The 19,425-nt window shown below is 52.3% G+C and overlaps 1 protein-coding gene across 4 annotated transcripts in view; it reads right to left on the reverse strand.

Annotated features, from left to right (window-relative positions):
- The window catches only part of LTBP2 (latent transforming growth factor beta binding protein 2), a 100,981-nt gene that overhangs the window by 66,138 nt on the left and 15,418 nt on the right, over positions 1-19,425 (reverse strand). For all 4 annotated transcript variants that reach the window (XM_057733154.1, XM_057733155.1, XM_057733156.1 and 1 more), the window contains one exon: positions 13,383-13,629. In XM_057733154.1, the coding sequence (XP_057589137.1) occupies positions 13,383-13,629 (247 nt within the window). The remainder of the gene's footprint in view (positions 1-13,382; positions 13,630-19,425) is intronic.

Consider the following 19,425-nt stretch of genomic DNA (forward strand, 5'->3'; position numbering starts at 1 on the left):
GCTGTAGGAGCTCTGACCTTGACCCAAGAACCTCGAAAGAAAGAAAGAAGAAAGAAAGAAAGAAAGAAAGAAAGAAAGAAAGAAAGAAAGAAAGAAAGAAAGGAAGAAAGAGAGAGAGAAAGAGAGAGAGAGAGAAAGAGAGAGAGAAAGAGAGAAAGAGAAAAAGAAAGAGAGAAAGAAAGAAAGAAAGAAAGAAAGAAAGAAAGGGAAAGAAAGGGAAAGAAAGAAAGAAGAGAAAGAAAGAAAGAAAGAAAGAAAGAAAGAAAGAAAGAAAGAAAGAAAGAAAGGGAAAGAAAGGGAAAGAAAGGGAAAGAAAGAAAGAAAGAAGAGAAAGAAAGAAAGAAAGAAAGAAAGAAAAGAAAGAAAGAAAGAAAGAAAGAAAGAAAGAAAGAAAGAAAGAAAGAAAGAAAGAAAAAGAAAAAGAAAGGAGAGAAAGAAAGAAAAGAGAAAGAAAAATGTGGAATCAGTTTGTTCTCTGAGGGTGTGGCTTGGCTGGGGTCTCAAAAGGATGCCCCTGCCCCTTGGAGTACCAGATTTCCTTCCCAGAGGCCTCAGATTCAACCCCTCCTCCGCTGGCTGGGTGCACCCTTGGGTGGACATGTTAGGTGGCACTGAGCAGACAAGGCTCGGGAAGGAAACCGCGGTGTGGGCAACTGGCTGGAGGCAGGAATATGGTAGCTCCAGAGGTTTTGATTTGTGATCTTCATTTTGCAAGGAATGGAGATTTTTTTTTCTTTTCAAAAGGCACTGGACTTCCTTGAATTTTAGACTTTTCACAAATATTTTTTTAGGAGAAAAAAGAAGAAAAAAAACCCCCACAAAATGCCTGTCGCAACTACTCACTTCCACAGTGAATCACGGACACAAAACCACAGCTATGTGGCTAACAAAGGGACTATGTGTTTTCACTTCTCGTTATTGGAAGTCATTTAGCAATCTTCACTATGTCATCTGCAGACAGACAAGACAGACGCACAGGCACACCCCTCTGGGTCCTAAGCTGCCAATCTTACAACTGCGGTCATCCGATGACTTTGCATTTTACCCATTTTCCCTTTCTAATTCTTTTCTGGGAAATCAGAAAATTCAAGCCCTTGTAAGGCTTAAATCTTCCTCCTTAGTCCCTCTCCAGAGGTGGGGTGTGTGTGTGCACGTGTGTGCATGCAAGTGATTGGAGGAGGAATGCTGAGACACTGATTCAGTTAATTCCACAAGTGGAAACAAGTATACATTTCAGAGTCCATTTTTTATTACTGTTATCATAATAGCACTTTACTTTGGTAAAGTGATTTTCACCTGGGAAGCTGGAAAAACTACTGGACCCATAAATCAGAAACTTCCTCTGCGTCCTGGACAAGGGGTGAAATCTGATATATATTTGAAAACCTTGAGCTCTAAAGGAGAAATCACAGGGCCTGAAAAATCTCCGTTATGATTTCTGAGGTTTGTTCTCTCTGCACAGCTTTCCACCCACTCTCTCTCTCTCTCTCTCTCTCTCTCTCACACACACACACACACACACACACACACACACACACACACACACACACCCCCCACCCTAGAGGGCTACATTCACTGAGCAGCCACAGTTCCGTACAAAGCAACCAGATGGGATAGACATTCCCCTGGGGCATCTGAAAAAGAGAATTGACTGTCTTTCTGTTCCCTCTGGCTTCATCTCTCCCTAACCTTTCCTTTCAAACAAAAATCTTAGAGGATTTAGGTCAGCTAAATGCTATGAATATAGCCACAAGCTCAAAATGTTTGCTGTTACTACTTTTTTTAAGTCAGATGCTGGAAACTGTATACATTAACATTTTGATGCCCCAACAAGCTCCTCCAGGCTCTCGCCAGCTTTCTGGAGCTTTCTGAAAAGACACAAGATGCCTCGCCTGACCCAGTCCTCGGCAGCTCCCACACCACGCTTGCTGCTCTGCACTGGCCTGAGCTCACCTGCTCTCCGGGCTATTTAGCAAAATGGCTATGAGGACGGGTTCCGGAGTCTTGAGTGGAGCTGGGCTGGAATGGCGCCTCCTGTCAGTTTCCTCCTGGAGGAGTATGCTCCTCATAGGGTCATTGTGAGGATGGGTTAAGGTGCTGGAGATCTTCCACTTGGCCCTGTGGACCTTTCTCTACCCCACTCTGGGCCCTAGAAGGCTCCTTCACCCTCTGTCTTCCAGTCCCGTTCAGCCCACAAGGGACCCCAGCAAGAGGGCAGAGGGCAGCAGAGGGAGTGGAGGTATTGATCCTCCAGTTCCCTCCTGATGGGCCACTGTGCATGGTGATGGCTCTATTCCGCTACTGGAGGCCACAGCCCTGTTGTGGTCCTCTCCTGTGGCTGGAGCTACTCTGGGTTCCAGTAACCACTTGACCCGTGGTTCTGCAGGGTTAAGGGCTTCCCTATACTCTGCTGCCCTTGTGGTTTCCTCTGACTTTGTCCACGCCTTTGCAAATAGACCCTTTCTCAAACTGTCTTCACTGAATGTGCCATCTGTTTCCTGCTGGAACTCTGATTGATGCAGAAAAGAAAGTCTCAGCTATCAAGTATTGAGCCCTTACTGTGTGACTCAGCACTTTTTCCACTTTGACTCAGGAGGTGAAGAGATTCACACAACATCAAATGGCTGGTGAGCAACAAAATCAGATGAAGCTAGGGGCTTCCTGGTGGTGCACTGGTTAAGAATCCGCCTGCCAATGCAGGGGACATGGGTTTGAGCCCTGGTCCGGGAAGATCCCACAGGCCGCGAAGCGTCTAAGCCTGTACGCCACAACTACTGAGCCTGCACTCTAGAGCCCTTGAGCCACAACTATGGAGCTCATGTGCCACAACTACTGAAGCCTGCAGGCCTAGAGCCCGTGCACCACAACAAAAGAAGCCACTGCAATGAGAAGCCTGTGCAGCGCAACGAAGAGTAGCCCCTGCTCATAGCAACTAGAGAAAGCCCGTGGGCAGCAACGAAGACCCAACACAGCCAATAAATAAATAAATAAATAAATTTATTAAAAAAAAATCAGATAAAACGGAGGTCTGACTCATGATCCGTGTTCTTAACCACCATGCCATACGGTCCCCAGTATTAAGTGAGGTGGTGCCTACAAAGTGCTTTGCACAGGAGGGCCAGCTGACTCAAGGCTCCATCAATGATAGGTTAAAATAGCAATCGTACCACACTCAGAAAACCCACAGTCCTAAATTCTACTCCAGCGTAACACGAGCCCCACCCTAACCACAACCCTAAAGTTGAAACCTCATTCTAATACCACACTAAAGTTACAGGCTAATCGAACCTAACCACCACCCTGTTGTGAACTAGAACATCACCTCAACCACAGCCTTTGTCCCACCAATCCTAACCCAAACATTCCTCCCTGTAACCGCAGGGTGAGGCTAGGATCAGGGCTGTGAGGAGCACTGGGGAGTCTCCCTGCCCCTCTGCACCTGGGTGCTTGCCCACATCCCAGCGGCAGGTGCACCCTGCAGCCCACTCCATCCGTACTCCCCCCCGTTGGACTCAGTACAGTTGGCCAAAAGACACCTGTGCAACATCCACTTCCCTCGTGTCACTGAGCTGGTGACTTTGGTGTGGGGAGAACCGGGAGAGGAGGGTAGACTGCCTACACAATGCCTGGAACAGAGCAGAGGCCAATAAATCTTGGTGGCGGTGATGAAGATGAAGGAGAATTAGAAAAGGAAGATGCTCCTGGCTTTCTCCATCACGTAGCTGCAGGCTCTGGGCAAATAGGAGGTGAACAGCTCCTATCTCAGAGCTCTGTAGAGGGCGGGAGCCACGGCTGGGCTGGGAGGAAGTCCCCCTCTGGAACCCAAGCTAGGGAGGGTCCTGCTAATCCTCAACTCTGGGAAAATCCTAGAAAAGGGAGTCATGCAGTCTTCACCAGAGATTTTAGGGCCACTTAGGCCAAATGTCTGCCTTCGAGCTTCAATACAAGAGGGAGGAAGATAAGAGAAGTGTGTAGAAAGCAGACACCATTTCCCCTGAATCTGCCCACTTGCCCTGGATGGAGAGCGGGAGCTGTTAAAAGGCCCCGGGCCCCCTTCTCCCTGGAGCATGAAGAGGCCAGAACTTGGCCTCTTCATCAACCCAGAAGTGTCTGCCCTGGGCCAAGCATGGCAGAAAGAGGAAGCTTGCAGGCTCTGCTGCCTGGAGAGAAGGCACACGGGCCCCACCCTCCTCATGACCTCTGTCAGGCTCCCTCGGCCTAGAGCGAAAGCATTGCAAGACCGCGTCCACCCGGAGCCTGTGTCTTTTTGTTTTCACACACGGGTACCCTAAGGCCAGCCGAAGACCTGAGCTCCGTGGGCCTCTGGTATTTGTGTGGGTTGGAGCAGTATATGTTAACATCCTACAAAGCCCAGAGGTCTACCTCCCTTTCAGAGAAACCTAGGAGGGGCCTCAGGGGTCAAACCCAGCTGGAGAGGACTGCCTTGATGCAACATGCTTTATGGGGGAAATGGGAGACACTTGCCTCTTGGGAATAAGCCAGATCCAGGTCACCACATACAGCTGCACAGGCTGTGCACTGCACAATTCTCGGAGTACCTGTCATAGAGACTATGATGTAACAGACATCTGGTGTGTGTCCAGGGACTGGAAAGTCCAGCACATGCAGCCTGCCTCCCTCCCCTCCTCAGTGGGAATGGAGTGCTTCAGACCCACCCTGTTACTCCAGGCAGTCTCTGCTGGGCAGGGATGGGTGCAGCTGGCAGAGGTTGAGTGCGAAGGGACCCTGCACAAACCTTTAAGGGGCCTATGTTTCCAGAACCCTCTGCAAACAGCAGGGAGGGGGACAGGGTGGTGAAGGAAGCTCTCAGCTGAGGCACAGTTCTCTTCTACTCTCTTCAAAAAGCAGCAGCAGGGCTTCTGTGACTTCAGACTTGGGAAAATAAAACCCTTTCCATTTGTTCTGGCTGGAGGCCCATGAGTGAGCATCTCCCTCTGACTACTCTCCTCTGAGCACTCCCTCTTCCAAACCCACAGCCCCAGGGAAGAGTATTCATGGGACTCTTCTAAAGCCTAAGAGATAGAAGAAACTGGGAGAAGACCCCTTTATAGCTACTGCAGCCCCTACCAGACTCCTGGCACTCTAAGGGTCTGCTAAGCCCTGCTCTGGCTATGCTCCCGTCACGCTTAGGAGAGAAGCATTGCCCTCCGCCTCCCTGGCTCCAGACACCCGAGGCCAAGGGGCACAGGGTAAGCAGGTACCCACCTGTCAGGGGGATTGGGAGAGCCCCTTCCTGATCAACAATGTGCCAGGGGATGGGCTGAGTGTCAGCTCAGAAGGGAAGGGACCTGAGACCAACTTTCTTTGCTCCAGGCAGCAACAGAGGTTACATGGTGACAGGGATGTTCATTCAGCAGACATTTATTTATTTATTTAGTGCTCACTAATATGCCAGGTACTGTTCTAGGAGCTGGGGGTATATCAGTGAACAAAACAGTCCACAGTGTACTTGGGGGAAAAAAGAGACAATACGCAATAAACATAGTAAGTAAATTATATGTTATGTTAGAAAGTGGAAAATAAAAAGTACTGTGGAAATTAAAAAGTGAACCAGATGAGGGGGCCCTCAAGTTGGGGGTTTACAATATTAAATAATAGGAAAATAGGAGACATCTCCCTCCTGGGAAAGAGCAAGGTTCAGGGTCACCACATACAGTGGCACGGGTTGTGCACTGCACAACTCTGGGGTAGCTGGCACAGAGACTATGATGTGAAGCACATTTCCTACTGTTGTGTCCAGTGGCTTGGGCTAATTCTAAGGTTAAAACCTTAAAAAGGTGGCCAGGGAGGGCCTCAATGAGGACCTGCTCCTGAAAGTGACCCAAGCAGGTACAGGAAGCATAAGCAAGTACCCCAGCCCACTGTCAAGACTGCTAAATAACAGCAATAACCAGCATTTACAAGGCACAGTACATTTCACAAAGCGATCTTTCACTCACATTGTTTTAGCCAATCCTCATAACCTCCCAGGGAGGAAAGAATGATCCTTCCCTTTTAACAAATAGAGACATAAAGGCTTAGTGAAGTTAAGTGGTTTGCCCAAGGTCACGAGGCTAGTTAGTGGTCTAGCTTGGAAGCAAAAGTTGGGTATCCTGATTGTAAATCTTTCCAAAATAATATAGTCAAGATCCTGAGGGTTGGGGACTTCCAGAAAAACCCCAGGGGGTAAGCCTGGGGCTCAGAGTTATAAAAACAAATCAGAAAAAAAAAATAAGATTAAAAAAAGAAAGAAAAGAAAAGGAAGGAAGGCATTCAATCTCCGGAGATTCTGAAAGCTTGACTCAGTCAGGACTGTAGGGCTGAATCAACCCAGCAGAGATGCACCACTTGGTGGCCCTGAGGAAGGGGGTGATGCAGCAAGAGAGATGCAGGCTGATTAACCCCACTGCAGACTTAATGTCAGGGAGAGCTAAGGTCTGCCCTCATGAAAGGCATCGCATGTCCTTGTCATGACCTTGGAAGTGAGTAAAGGGGGAGTAAACACATTTCACCATCGGGGATGGAAAACAGCCAAGCTGGAGGCCAGAGCCTGAGACCATTAACTTTTGACCTCAAAGAAGATCCACTTGATGCTTCTGATGTACAAATACGGAAACTGAGGCCCAGGGAGGACGAGGCAATTTTCCGAGCTATCCAATCATGAGTTGGTCTCTCATCAGGTCCCAGGTGTATCAGAGATTAGTCTTGGGTCTGAGGGGCTGAAAGGAGGAGGAGGGAGGACCAGAGGGAGTCACATTGCCGAGAGGAGCGAGCACAGGCACGTGGCAGCATCCTGGAGCCCAGAGCAGAGGAGGGGAGTGGGAGGGAGGTGGCTGCAGCCGGAGCCAGGCTCGGAGGACCCTGGCAAGCCTTCAGACTGGCCCAGAGTCAGGATCTCCCGAGTTCCCAGGACAGGCACACCACCTAGCTGCCAACCTGCCTCAGTTTTCCCATCTATAAGCCCAGACTGTAGGTTGGAGAAAAACCCCTGCTGGCAAACGGCATGTCTCACTGATTTGTCACAGGCATGGGGGAGCAGGCAGGTACTGTAAGAGATTTCGCATTTTTTGGACACCGACTAATCATTCTATGTGCATCATTGCAAGGAATTCTCACAGCCACCCTCTGAGATGGGCACCAGTGTTCCCACTTCAAAGAACCTGAGTTTCAGTGAGGTGAAACGACTAATTTGTGAGGACACTAGGGTTTAAATGCTGCCTGACTGCAAAGCCCAGTGCTTCCTCGGCCCACACACCAGGGTTGCCTCCTTGCACTTGCTGCCGTCTCCCCAGGCACCTTGTTTGATTCTAGGTCATCGATCTCCTGGGCAAATGCCTTGCCATTCTGTCAGGAAGGATACCTAGGTCCCCTCTGCAGCAGCTCCGGGTTCAGACTGGCAGAGACCAGCCCTTGGGGCCGAATCCCTGCACCCCCTGCAGGAGGCTAGGCAAGGCCTGGGGGTGAGGGGAGGCCGCGCTCCCTCGGGAAACCTGCTCACTCTCAGCCACAGTAGGTTAAAGGTCACCTGTCAAGAAGCCCACAAAAGGGGCGCAGAGGCTGAACGAGGTTGGCAAGTCGGAGCCTTGTCAGCAGAACGGGGACACTGGGAACCTGCTGCAGGTGTTGCAAGAAGGAAAGGAGAGACTGCCGGGAGAGGGCAGAGTGGCCCTCAGCCAGGTTCCCTCAGCCAGGTTGACTCCACTCTACTCTGGGCCAGTCGTGTTCGAGGTGCTGGAGATACGTTGGCAAAGAAAACAGATAAAACCCCTGTCCTCCTGGGCCTGACATTTTGCTGAGGTAAGAAAAAGAGTAAGTCAAATAAATAAGTAAAATACATAAGATGTTAGTGCGACCGAGGAAAATAGTTGGGTAGGGGGTAGGGAGTGTTTGGGGGAATGCGGTTTAAAATCAGGTTCCACTGCAAAGGCAGGACCCGGAGGGGGAAGCAAGCAAGCAGTGTGTGTCTGGGAAGAAGGTGCGATGGAGGCTGAATTGGGTTCCCCGCCCCCGAAGAGACGTTGCAGTCCTAGCCTCCAACCTATGAATATGACCTTATTCGGGTATAGGGTCTTTGCAGGTGTAATTAGTTAGGGTTAGATGACATCATACCGGATTAGACCCTAAATCCAATGATTTATAAGAAGAATACCCCCTGGGGGGTTGGGGTGGGATGAATTGGGAGATTGGGATTGCCATATATACATTACTAATAATAAGAAAAAAAAATCAAATTGTACACTTTAAATATATGTAGTTTATTGTATGCCAATTATATCTCAATAAAAGTTCTTAAAAAAAACAAAAAAAGAATACCCTCCAACACACACACACACACACACACACACACGCACGCACGCACATGCACACACACAAAATACAGCCACGTGACGACAGAGGCAGAGATTAGGGTCATGCAGCTACGAGCCAGGGGGCACCAAGGGTTGCTGGGAGCCATGAGATGCTGGCGGGGAGGCATGGGACAGATCCTCCCTCAGAGTTTCCAGAAGGAACAACCCTACCAACACTTTAATTTTGGGCTCTGCCTCTATGAACTGTGAGAGAATACATTTCTGTTGTTTTATGCCATTCTGCTTGTGGTCATTCGTTATGGCAGCCCTAGGAAAGGCACACAGTGCTCCAGGGAGGGGGGGCCAGCAAGTACAAAGGCCCTGAGGTACCTCTGATGCCTGAGCATCTCTGGCATATCTGAGGAAAAACCAGTTGGCCCGTGTGGCCAAAGCAGAGTGAATGAGGGGAGTGAGTAGTGAGAGCTGGTGTTGGAGATGCCAGAAAGGTCTGGGGGGCCAGGTCATTCATGTAGGGCTGCCCTGCGGCAAGCCCTTGATAAGAGGAGCTGTTACACGGCAGACGGAGGGTCCCAGCCGGAAGGGGCTGCTGTGCGGGGGTGTGGCCGGCCCCCACGATCTTTGTCCCCTGGTGTCATGCCTTTGAATATGTTACATTAAATGGCAAAAGGAAATTAAGGTTGCAGGTGGAATCACGGTTGCTAATTAGCTGACCTTACAGTAGGGAGAGTGTCCTGGGTTACCCAGGGGGGGCCCATGTAATCACATAGGCCCTTGAAAGTGAAAGAAGAAGGCAGAAGAGCCAGTGAGAGATTCAGCTGAAGAGGCGGGCAGAGGGGAGAGCTGAAACATGAAGAGTTCACCCGCTGCTGCTGGCTTCCAAGATAGGAAGGTGGCCACGAGCCAAGGAATGCGGGCGGCTTCTAGATGTGATGGCCCGCAAGTGACAGCCAGCAAGGAAGCAAGGACCTCAGTCCTGCCACTGCAAGGAAATGAATTCTGCCAACAAATAACCTGAGTGAGCAAGAAAACAGATTCTCCCTAGAGCCTTTGGAAACAGCCCTGCCAACACCCTGACTTTAGCCTGGTGAGCACCGTGTCAGACGTTTGACTTACAGAACTGTGGGATAATACATGTGCATTGTTTTCAGCAGCTAAATTTGTGGGATGTGCAGAGAGGAGGAGATCAAGAAGGAGAGGGAGAGACTGACAGGGACAGTGAAAAGGCTGACCCCAGCTGCCTTCTCAGGGCACAGCCTGCTACGATCCACCACCATGGGGCCCACAGCTTCCCAGACAGCAGGCCCTGCCTGTCCTTCTCAACACTGCCTTCCAGGCCCCTTGTTGCCCACGTGCTGACCAAGCCCTCTGAGGATGGCCCCAGGGCCCTGCCTCTAGGTCCTCGGGCCAGACTAAGGAGTAAACCCAGCGGAGGTCCCTCCCACTCTGAGAATGTTCTGATACCTCTCCTCCCTCCCTCCCTCCCCCGTAGGGCTGGCGAGAACGGTCTTGGTGGAAGAGCCAAGCCAGCCAGTACTGGTTCTACTGCTGGATCACACCAGCCCTGAGGCTGGGGCTGGGCTCTGACTTCTCCGCAGAGCAGGTCTGTACACATACACACACACATATGTACACACCCACAGGCACCCCAGTTTTTTGTCTGCTTTTTGCCATCCGAGTCCCCATGGCAAAGAGAACCAGCCTGCTGATGGCTAACATGTATTGAGCACTAACCCTTATCAGGCATCAGATTAGGTGTTCTGCTCACATGGTCTCATTTCATCCTCTCTGCAGTCCTATCAGGTGGAGACTATTGACTCAGAGAGGTTGGGATATTGGCCTGATGTCACACAGCTGGTAAATCCAGAATTGGACTCCAGGATTCTCTGAATCCAAAGCCCAGGCTCAGACCCTCGCTCCTCCAGGGGTGGTCCACGGACCAGCAGCAACAGCACCACCTGAGACCATGTTAGAGATGCTCACCCCGGACCTCCCAAGTCAGAAGCTGTACATTAACACGTTCCCAGGTGATTCACACGCCCGTTGCAGTCTGAGAAGCACGGGTGTAAAGCACTGTTTTCCAAGGCCCGCTGGTCCGAGATTGTTGTAACCACCTCTCCCCCCAATCTCTCAAGGCCCTTCCCCAGCTGCCTGGCTCTTGCTCCGCAGGTGGGGTAGGCTCTCTGCCCAGCTTGGGGAAGAAGCCTGAACCTGGAACTTGGAGGGAGGCTGCAGGCCCCCGCAGCCAGCCCAGGCCACAGCTGGACAACATCAGCCCACGTCTGGCTCTCTGTTGTGCATGCTGCCTGCTGCCTGAGACCCTCCTGGCCCCTCCCTCTCATCTTCCTTCTGAGACACAAGTCTCTTGGCCTCTGTCTAGTGCTCTCCTGAAGGTGGCCTCCGGCCATCACCGGTCCCTGCAGCGTCTCCCCTCCCTGGCCATTTTGCACACACTTCCGCCCGCAAGAATGCCCTCTGCATTCATGTCACTCCCCTCATCTGGACACCAAGGGCCTGTCCAAGTTGCCATCAGGAGAGAGGCCAGCGGCTGCTTGGGAAAGCTGGCCAAGCTCACAGGAAATATCTGACAGCACCAGGCAAGTGGGACTTGGCCTCCTAAAGCAAAACACAGCTGGGCCGACAGCGGGCCGCTCGGACTTTCCCAGATTTCATGGCATTGAGGCGCCAGGGCAGAAAGAGAGAGAGAGAGAGACTGGGCTGGCCTGGAGGCTGTAGCTCATTAAAAACATCACAGTAGCCCCTGGCCAGGGAGCCTGTGAAGCTCAAAAAGGACAGCCCTGCTGTGGGCCGGAGACCTCACCCTGGGCCTTTGTCCTCCACTGCCTCTCGCACATGGGGGACATTCACCGGGGGGCCGAAGCTTCACAGAGCTTGTCCTCCTTCCCTCCCAGCCTCCTCCTCTCCCCGGCATCGAGCCTCATCCATTTCTTCATTCAACTTGTGTTGACTGAGCACCTACAGGGTGCCAGGCGTGGTGTTAGGCACCAGGGACACGTTCACGAAAAAGGACACAGTAGTCCCTGCTCTCAGGGAGCTCCTGGTCCAGTGAGCAAGTGTACAGACTCTCAAGGCTGAGTGAAAAGTGTGGCACTGGGGATGCGTGGAGCCTCCTCTCCTCCCGCGCTCTGAGCAGCACCGGATGTGGTGCCCTTGGTTGCAGGGCAGGGTGAGGGTTCAGGGCCAAGTGGGCCCTTTGTTAGGAAACTCTTCAATTGGGACCGAGCGACAGAAAGCGATGCAGATTGAGCACTTCCTGCAAGGTGGGGCTGCAGGAGGCGCTATGGGGAAACCCAGTGTGAGGTGGAGGCGCTGCCTTCAAGGGCACAGGCCACGCAGTCTGATTGCAAACACAGGGCACAGACTCACAGGGATGTGTGCCAAGTGTGAGCTGCAGGGGGTCCGAGCTTGATGGATATGATGGAGGCGGTACTTTTTGGAGGAAGCTGGACTGGGCCTTGAAAAATAGGAGGAGCGGGATAGGCTGGGACGCTGGGGCAGGGGATGTCCAACAGTTCTGGCTCAAGGGTACAAGGGACACAATGACCTGCCAAGCAACCACCCCCAACACTCACTTGGGCTCGCACACAGGGGATAAATGCACTATAAAATGAATGTATCCCACAAGCCAAAAAAGAGTTTGCAGGGGGAAAGCCAGGCTGGAAGGACTCTGCTCCTACCCTGCCCCAGGGCTGGCCCTGGAGCGGCCACCTCTGGGGCTCCTCCACGTGCCGTCACACCAGGCCCACCCACCTTGGACCCAGAGCCAGGACCAATTAGAACAAGACTCAGGCCCTGCCCAACTGGTCACAGCCAATCCCAGGCGGTTCGCCCTGCCCCCTGCATTGTCCACCTGGCCCTTAGCTCTGCCCCCCTCTCTGCCCCAGCATCCTAAGGCCTTAGCCAAAGAGTTTGGCTCTTCTGGTTTTGACTTTGGGGCTCCCTAGGTCTTGGCCCAAGTTCATCCTTCTGCTCTTTCTGCTCCTGGCTGCTCTCAGAAACCACCTGCTTGCTTGGGTGGCCAGGGCCCTGAAAACCCCCTTACCAAAACCCTAGTCTGCCCCCGCCCCCATCGCCCCTCCGCTTTCAGAGTTGCTAGACAACCTCAATCTCCTTTCCTTTCTCTCCTGAGATTTCCCCACTAGAGACCTGGCCTCGAGGTCAGCCTCTTCTCCCTGGTTCTCCCGGACTCCTCTGGGAGGGCAAATCCTTTTTTTTCCTGAGTTCAGCAAGACAAGGTTCAAACATTTTCAGAAAGAACTTTCTAAGTAGAAAGCGAATGGAAAAACTAACCTGAAAAACCAAAAGGAAAACACAGCCCCCAGAACTGGACCAGTTTACAAAGTTCAGATTTCCTGTCCTGAGCTAGGAAATGTCTAGCCAGGCTGGCTGGCAAGCAGGCCAGGGAAACCTGCCTGTGAACATGCCCCTCCCCACTTTCTATTCTTCTCCCTTCCCCTGCGTGCTCCTGCTGGCCCCTCCAGGGAGACCGGTTAGCGCTGGAGGTGAGTGAACTGAGGGGGCTTTTTCTGGCAGAGGAGTCCTTCCTGCATCACAGGGACCACAGGCAGAGAAGGAGGAGGTGGGGGAGAAACATTCATAGAGTTTACTGTGTGCCGGGCACTGTTCTAAGCATTTTTCTCCCATTAACTAACTTAATCCTTACCATACATGCTAGTCACTGTCACCACCGTCGTCCGCACCTTACTGATGAGGAATCAGAAGGATAAGTCACTTGCCCAGGGTCAACTGACAATCAAAACGAGAGAGCCTGGTCCTGGGGATGTGCCCTGCTCGGCTTCCTCCCAGGACCTGGAGGGTAACGATTTCCCCGCCCACCTCGCGGTGCGCCCCAGCCTGCGGCAGCCACCCCCAACACCTGCTCCCCTGCTCACCACCCCTCTGGCGGGGCCAGGGGAAGGGGAGGAGAGTAGGAGGAGGGAAGGAAGGACTCTCTGGCCTTCTCCACCAAGGTCTTCACCAAACGGGCCGAAGGAAGGAGCTCCTCCGGAGAGGCTGTGCGCCCAGGACGGAGGTCCCACGGAGAAGGGGACTTACCTGGCCAGTGACAGCTGTGGTGCTGGTGGCCGCGCTCTGGCCGTGGTGCTTTCTCTGGCCGCACTGCTCCTGCGAAGGTTGGGGGACCCCTCGGCTGAGCGTCGGGGTGCCGGCCTGGAGTTCCGGGGGTCGAATTCCTCCTCGGGAATGACCTCTTCGCAGCGGGCTCCGCGGAAGCCGGAGCGGCACACGCAGAGCTGGGGCCGGCTGCAGGAGCCCCTGTTCTGGCAGGGCGGCTGGCACACGGCTGGGGAGACAGGGAGAGGGTGCGGGTCGCCCGTCAGCGTTGGACAACCTGTCCAAGGCTGAGTGACCAGTCACACCAGCACCCCCAGCAGAACATCCGACGTCGTGCTGTGCACTTAAGCGCTCCCATTTCATTGTCTGTCCAGCGAAGGGGGACGTGACCTGCCGGTGTGGCTTCCTCTTCTCTCCACCTTTGTGTGTGCTGCGTCCCCTCGCTGGAGCTCTTTCCTCTCCTCTCCACTTACCTAAGTCCTACTGTTCCCTCAAGACCCCCTCCTCATCCCAGACGACCTGCCTCTAGCACCTGCTCCCCGCTCTGAACAACCGCTCAGAGGACAAGCGCTCCCCCTGCACAGCTCTCATGCCCCACAGGCCCCCATCAGTGTGATGGCTTTTTTGTGTATGTATCTCAACTCCCTAATGAGTATGGTCAGCACCTCCAAGTGCAGCGACTGTCCCTTACACCTCGTTGCCTCCTTAGCTCCTAGCATATGCCTAACAACGACACGATCAATATTAGTTTTATCACGGCAGCTACGGTCTATGCAGTGCTTACGACATGCGGGAACTGTGCTTTGCATACACTGTCTCATTTAAGCCTAACACAATCCTGTACAGGAAGTGTGACTATGAGTCTCGTTTTATAAATAATACCTCTGAAGCTCAGAGAGGTAAAAAGATGTGCCTGAGGTCACCCAGCTAGTCCTCAAGGTGGGATCAAGGATCCAATCCAGGTCTGTTTGACTGAAAAGCCCAGGTTCTTTCCACCCCACCACCTCCCAGCAGGGCTGAACCCTCTCTAAACCTTGGCCTGGAGCTGATGATGAAACAAAAGGGATCTACTGGCTTCAAGTCAGCCACCGAAAGTATACTCGGGAGCCCTGCCTTGGGAAGCTGCATGTTCCAGGTTGACCTCAGACCCTCAGACCCATCCCTCTCCAAAGCCCACACAGTCCATCTGAGATTGAGGGAGGATGTTTACCAGCTCCTGCATTCATTCAGTGAACGTTCACCGAGCACACACTAGGTGTGAGGCTTGTGGTAAAGAGGATCGCTCTCTCAAGGAATGTCCTGTCTTACATGGAAGCCAGGACATAGGTCATGTGGTAAGTGTCGGCCAGAGCCTTTATCCCAGGCTGAGGCAAGAAGGGAAAGTCAGGGAAGGCTTCCTGGAGGTGGTGATGCTGACCAGAGACAGAAAGGGTGAGTAGATTGGGCATCGTGTCAACCAAGGGCATCCTGTCTACTCATGGGACAGTGGAGAAATATTAGGTCTTACTGCAGGATTCCAACCATGAGCTACATCCTGAGGCGAAAGCATTTTCCACAATGCTTAGGCATGCCTTCCTGGCAGCCCCAGGCCTCCAGGTAGGCAGACTGCGTGAGAGCATTGTAACCCTGAGCACCTCCCCAAACACAAACTGCCACCTCAGCAGGATTTTGGCCTATCACCTGGCTGTCCCTCTACCTGCTCAAGCAGAGTGAGCCCTCACCTGACCATTCTCCAGGTCCTTGTCACCACCACCATCAGAGACACAGTCTTCTGGGGCTAGCCCTATAGCCAAACCAGGGCCAGTGAACACTGAGGAAGCAGGTTTACCCAAGGCAGGTGTCAACCTTGGTTTATTTCGAGAGGGAGTAGATAGAGAGGGCCTGAGTGGTTTCCCATGTGGACCATGGATGCTACATCACTCCTAGCCCCTCAGATCCACATCTCAATGCCGGCAGAATCTGGCATGGGTGAGGGGAAGGTCACACAGCCCCTCCCAGTCTCCGTTTCTCTTCCACCTCTGTGTGGGTGGTCCTTGCCCTTAAGAGAGCCTTTGAAACCAGTCTAGCTTCTGTCCTTCCCTGCCTGGGTCCCAAGGACGGCACATCCTTGACTTTAACAGTAAGATCTTTCACTCTTTAGAAACCCAAGACCCCAAATCCTGCAGGCTGAGCCTATGTCTCCCTGTGACTCGCTTACTTCTGGTTGTACCTTATTTGCCAATACATCTGCAAATACATCATTTGGTGAGCACACTCTCTCTTGGTCAGACTGGGTGCCGGGGGTACAAAGACAACAAGACAGGTCCCTGTGTGGAGGTAGCTCTGCCTGGTCGGGGGTTCTCAAAATCATGGAAGCCCCTTGCCACCAGGCACTTAGGTCCTCAGTGAGGACCAGGGTTGGCAAACTTTGATTGGGATGATAAATAGCTCATGGAAAATGGGTGGTTGGGGGGAAACTATAAAACTGGCCTTTATATATGCATGTAATATCTTGATCGATAAAAGTTCTAAAATGCTTCCAAAGCAGCCCGACTTGTTGGCAGAAAAAAACTGTTGGGAAGATAACCTTTCTGAACCAATCGTTTATGAAACTGCACAGAGGCCAAATCTGCTAAGAAAGGTCCTCCAACAAGTGCTGCATTTTCAGTTTCAAAGCCAGCTTTCACCGACTTCATTCACATCATCCTCTGTGTTGTCTTCGTAAGTCTCAGCAGGAAGTGATTTCCTCACTACAGTCTTCAAGCATTTTGTTCTGAGCTGAGCATCTGCATTAAAGGATTGGAGCATAAACTCCTCTCCTCTCTCTCCACTCCCCCAAAAGCCACCCCCACCCCCACAAATGGCCCCAAGTAGTGGCTCCAAGTGCCTTTCTGTGAAAAGGGCCATTCTTAGGACAGTTTTTACTGGTCTGCCATAAAACAAGAAAAATAAAAACAGTTTCCTGTGTTTCTTGTAATGCTATCTTTTCCCGCTTGAAAAGTGTCTTTTATTTTCAGATTACGTCTTGCCTACTTTTTTGGTGTTAAAATGTTCTTTTTAAATTAAAGGTGATGGTAAATTGTAGTTTGTGTTTCTAATATCCTCACTCAGCAAAATGAAAAGCTGGCTACTGTACTTTAGTACCTAAGATGTTTTTGGATATTTACTGGTGTGTGAAATCCAAAAGTTTGGAACCTTTGGGAAGGAGGGGGTGATAGTGGTCACGTGCCTTTTGTTTAAAGGAAACTGAAGCAAAACATTCCTAAGTCAAACGAGCACAGATTTCAAGACTGAGTATCAGAGAGGAGATTAGCCATGGCAGAATCACAGAATCGCCTGTGGCAGGGGCTATTGCATAAAGCAAGGAAGGAAATGCCAACACACCCCGGAGAGGCAATTTCATGCAGCGCTGTGGGAATTTTAAGAGAGAAAATTCCCAACCATGGCAGGCTGGGCCGTCTTCATGTTTTGCTCTTGGAGCCTCTTTCCTCTCATTTTCCCACAAGAGCAGAGGGCATGCCTTATGCTTGAGAAATCAACCCAGGATGGGGATACATGGCTTTAATGAGTCTTCACTGATTGATTATTGGTGACAGGTTATCAAGCATGTTGCCCCAAGCTCCATGTTTAGCCATCAAGGACACACGCAGTCCCTCCCTGGCAGGGGCCAGCATCCTCAGAGCCTGGAGGTGGTGCTGCTTCCCGCATCCCTGGGCCCACTCATGAATGCCAGCCTTTAGCCATTCATAATTTGGGCTCCTCCTGAACCCTGGCTTCTCCACACTCCCCTGGCATTCTCTTTCTCACTGATGATTGGACATGTGGAAAGTTTCAGCTTTGGGAGTTCAGCTCTGTGGAGTTAGCAGGATGCCAAGAGAGAGGGGAATAAAAAGAAAACTCCTAAAATTGCTTTGAGAGTAAGACATAGAAGGCATCATTCTCCCCAGCCCCTCATTCCTGGCTGTGCCCCTTCTCCCTTCACTCTGCTCCAGAATGGTCAAGCAGAGGTTTGCTCAGATTTTCCACACAAAACCCCCACCTTTGGGAGGAGACCAAATTCAGAATGGGTAGGCCTGGGGCGGGCGGTGTCTGGAAACAGCTCCCACCGTGCAGGCTGCTCCTACCATCCACTCGGAGCCTCTGTGACCAGTGACTTGGTAGCAAAAAGAACACGCAGTTGGGAATCAGAAAGCTTTGGTTTGACCCCCGCTCAGCCATGCCCCAGTTGCGTGATCTTGGGCTCATCTCATCTCACTGAGATGCCTCAATCAGTGCCTCAGCTGTCTCATCCATAAAATGGGTCCAACAATTCCTGCCTCAGTGTTGTATAAGTCTCAATAGAGACCTTGGATGTGGAAGTACTTTGTATTCTCTAAAACTGCGCTGCCCAAGGTTGTCTAATACTGTAGCCATGAGCTATATATGGCTATTGAAATAGAAATTGATTAAATAAAATTTAAACTTCAGTTCCTCAGTTGCACTGGCCACATTTCAAGTGCTCAATAGCCACATGTGGGCTCATGGCTACCATGTTGGATGGCAAGATATAGAGCATTCCCACAGAAAGTTTCCACAGAAAGTTCTGTTGGACAGTATTGTTAAGTTTAAAAACAGACAAACAAAAGACAAAACACACACCCCTAGTGGCAGAAGCAAGAGGGCTTCTGGAATTCTCTGCCAGGAACTTTTTTTCCCAGGAAAAGGCAATGACCACGTGGGCCCTGGTTAGAGAGGTGCGCCAAGCACGGGGGCGGGCAGAGGCAGGGCTGCTCCTCGGGTGTTAAACACAGTCCGCTCCACCTCCTCCCATCCCAGCCAGGTAGGGCTTTTGTCATCCGCTCTCTCTCCCGGAACCTAGAGATGACGTCTCCCTCCGTCAATTATCCATCAGGTGAGGCACTGACTTCAGGGTGGGCCCCTTAAGCCTGTGCCCTCCTCCAAGGCCTCTAGAACCACACCCTCTTGTCTGGGAGATGAGCCTCGCTTCAGATTGGATGCTGGGCCAGCACCCCCACACCTGAGGCTCAGCTGCTCCCCAGATTAAACCTCCATCTTTCCCAACTCTGTGCCAGGGGGACACTAAGCCCTCCCCACTGAGTACCTGATCCTTCCCTCAGGATGAGGCCCTGTCACTTCTACACCCAGAGGCCTTTGCAGGCAGGACAGTCTCCTACCACCCTCAATACTGCCCTTCCCTTGGCACCGCACCTTAGACCCTTACCTGGAGGCCTCCGTTTGCCCTTGGAATTCACTTAACTGGGGGTCTACCTGTGACCCTGAGCTGTTTCTCCACAGCCTGACCTTTGGTTTCCACAGAAAGGGGACCCTGATGTCAGAGCCCCCCGAGGCCAGGAAATCCCTCACGGGCCTTCACACACCCTCAGAATCCACCAGGGACTTGTCCTCCCACAGCCAAGCTCTGCTCAGGGGCTGTGTCCCCCAAGCTCCGACCTCAGCCCCGAGCCCGCAGGCTGCGGGCGACGTCAAGTCCTCAAGGACTCGGCTGGTTCCCACCGCAGCTGTGCCGGGGCCGCAGCTCAGGATGGCTGGAAAGAGCACTGGGGCTCAGGGGCCAGCCAAGCGCCCGGCTCCAGAATAGCAGTTGTGTTCACATAAAAGCCTCTAATGAGAGAAAGATGCCGTGCTTGGCCCCTTGCGCGCGCTATGCAGACACCGTCTGGCAGTCCAAGCGGGCCTCTACCGTTTGGCGGCAGGAGGGGAGGAAGGGGAGGTGTGAGTCAGACCTTGGCCCCCGTCCCCTCAGCATGGACCGCCCTGCTAATAACATTAACAAACGCCGAGGTTCTGGGCCAGTTGGGGGCCAGGGGCTGCGGCAGAGAGCAGCCCCGATTCCCACCGGCTCCAGCAGGCATGAGGAGGGGACCGCTGGGCAGGGCTCGTGGCCCAGGGCAGAGGCCTGGGTTTGCCTCTAGCTCCTGCCCCAGAGCAGAAGAGTTACCTGTCCACCATCACAGCCCCGAGGGCTTTGTCTGGGAGAAGGCAGGGATTTAAAGGCCTCAAGTGCCAGAGAGGCCCCTGGAGATGA

The sequence above is a fragment of the Hippopotamus amphibius genome, chromosome 4 (assembly GCF_030028045.1).
Source record: "Hippopotamus amphibius kiboko isolate mHipAmp2 chromosome 4, mHipAmp2.hap2, whole genome shotgun sequence".
In the NCBI taxonomy this organism is placed as follows: Eukaryota; Metazoa; Chordata; class Mammalia; order Artiodactyla; family Hippopotamidae; genus Hippopotamus; species Hippopotamus amphibius.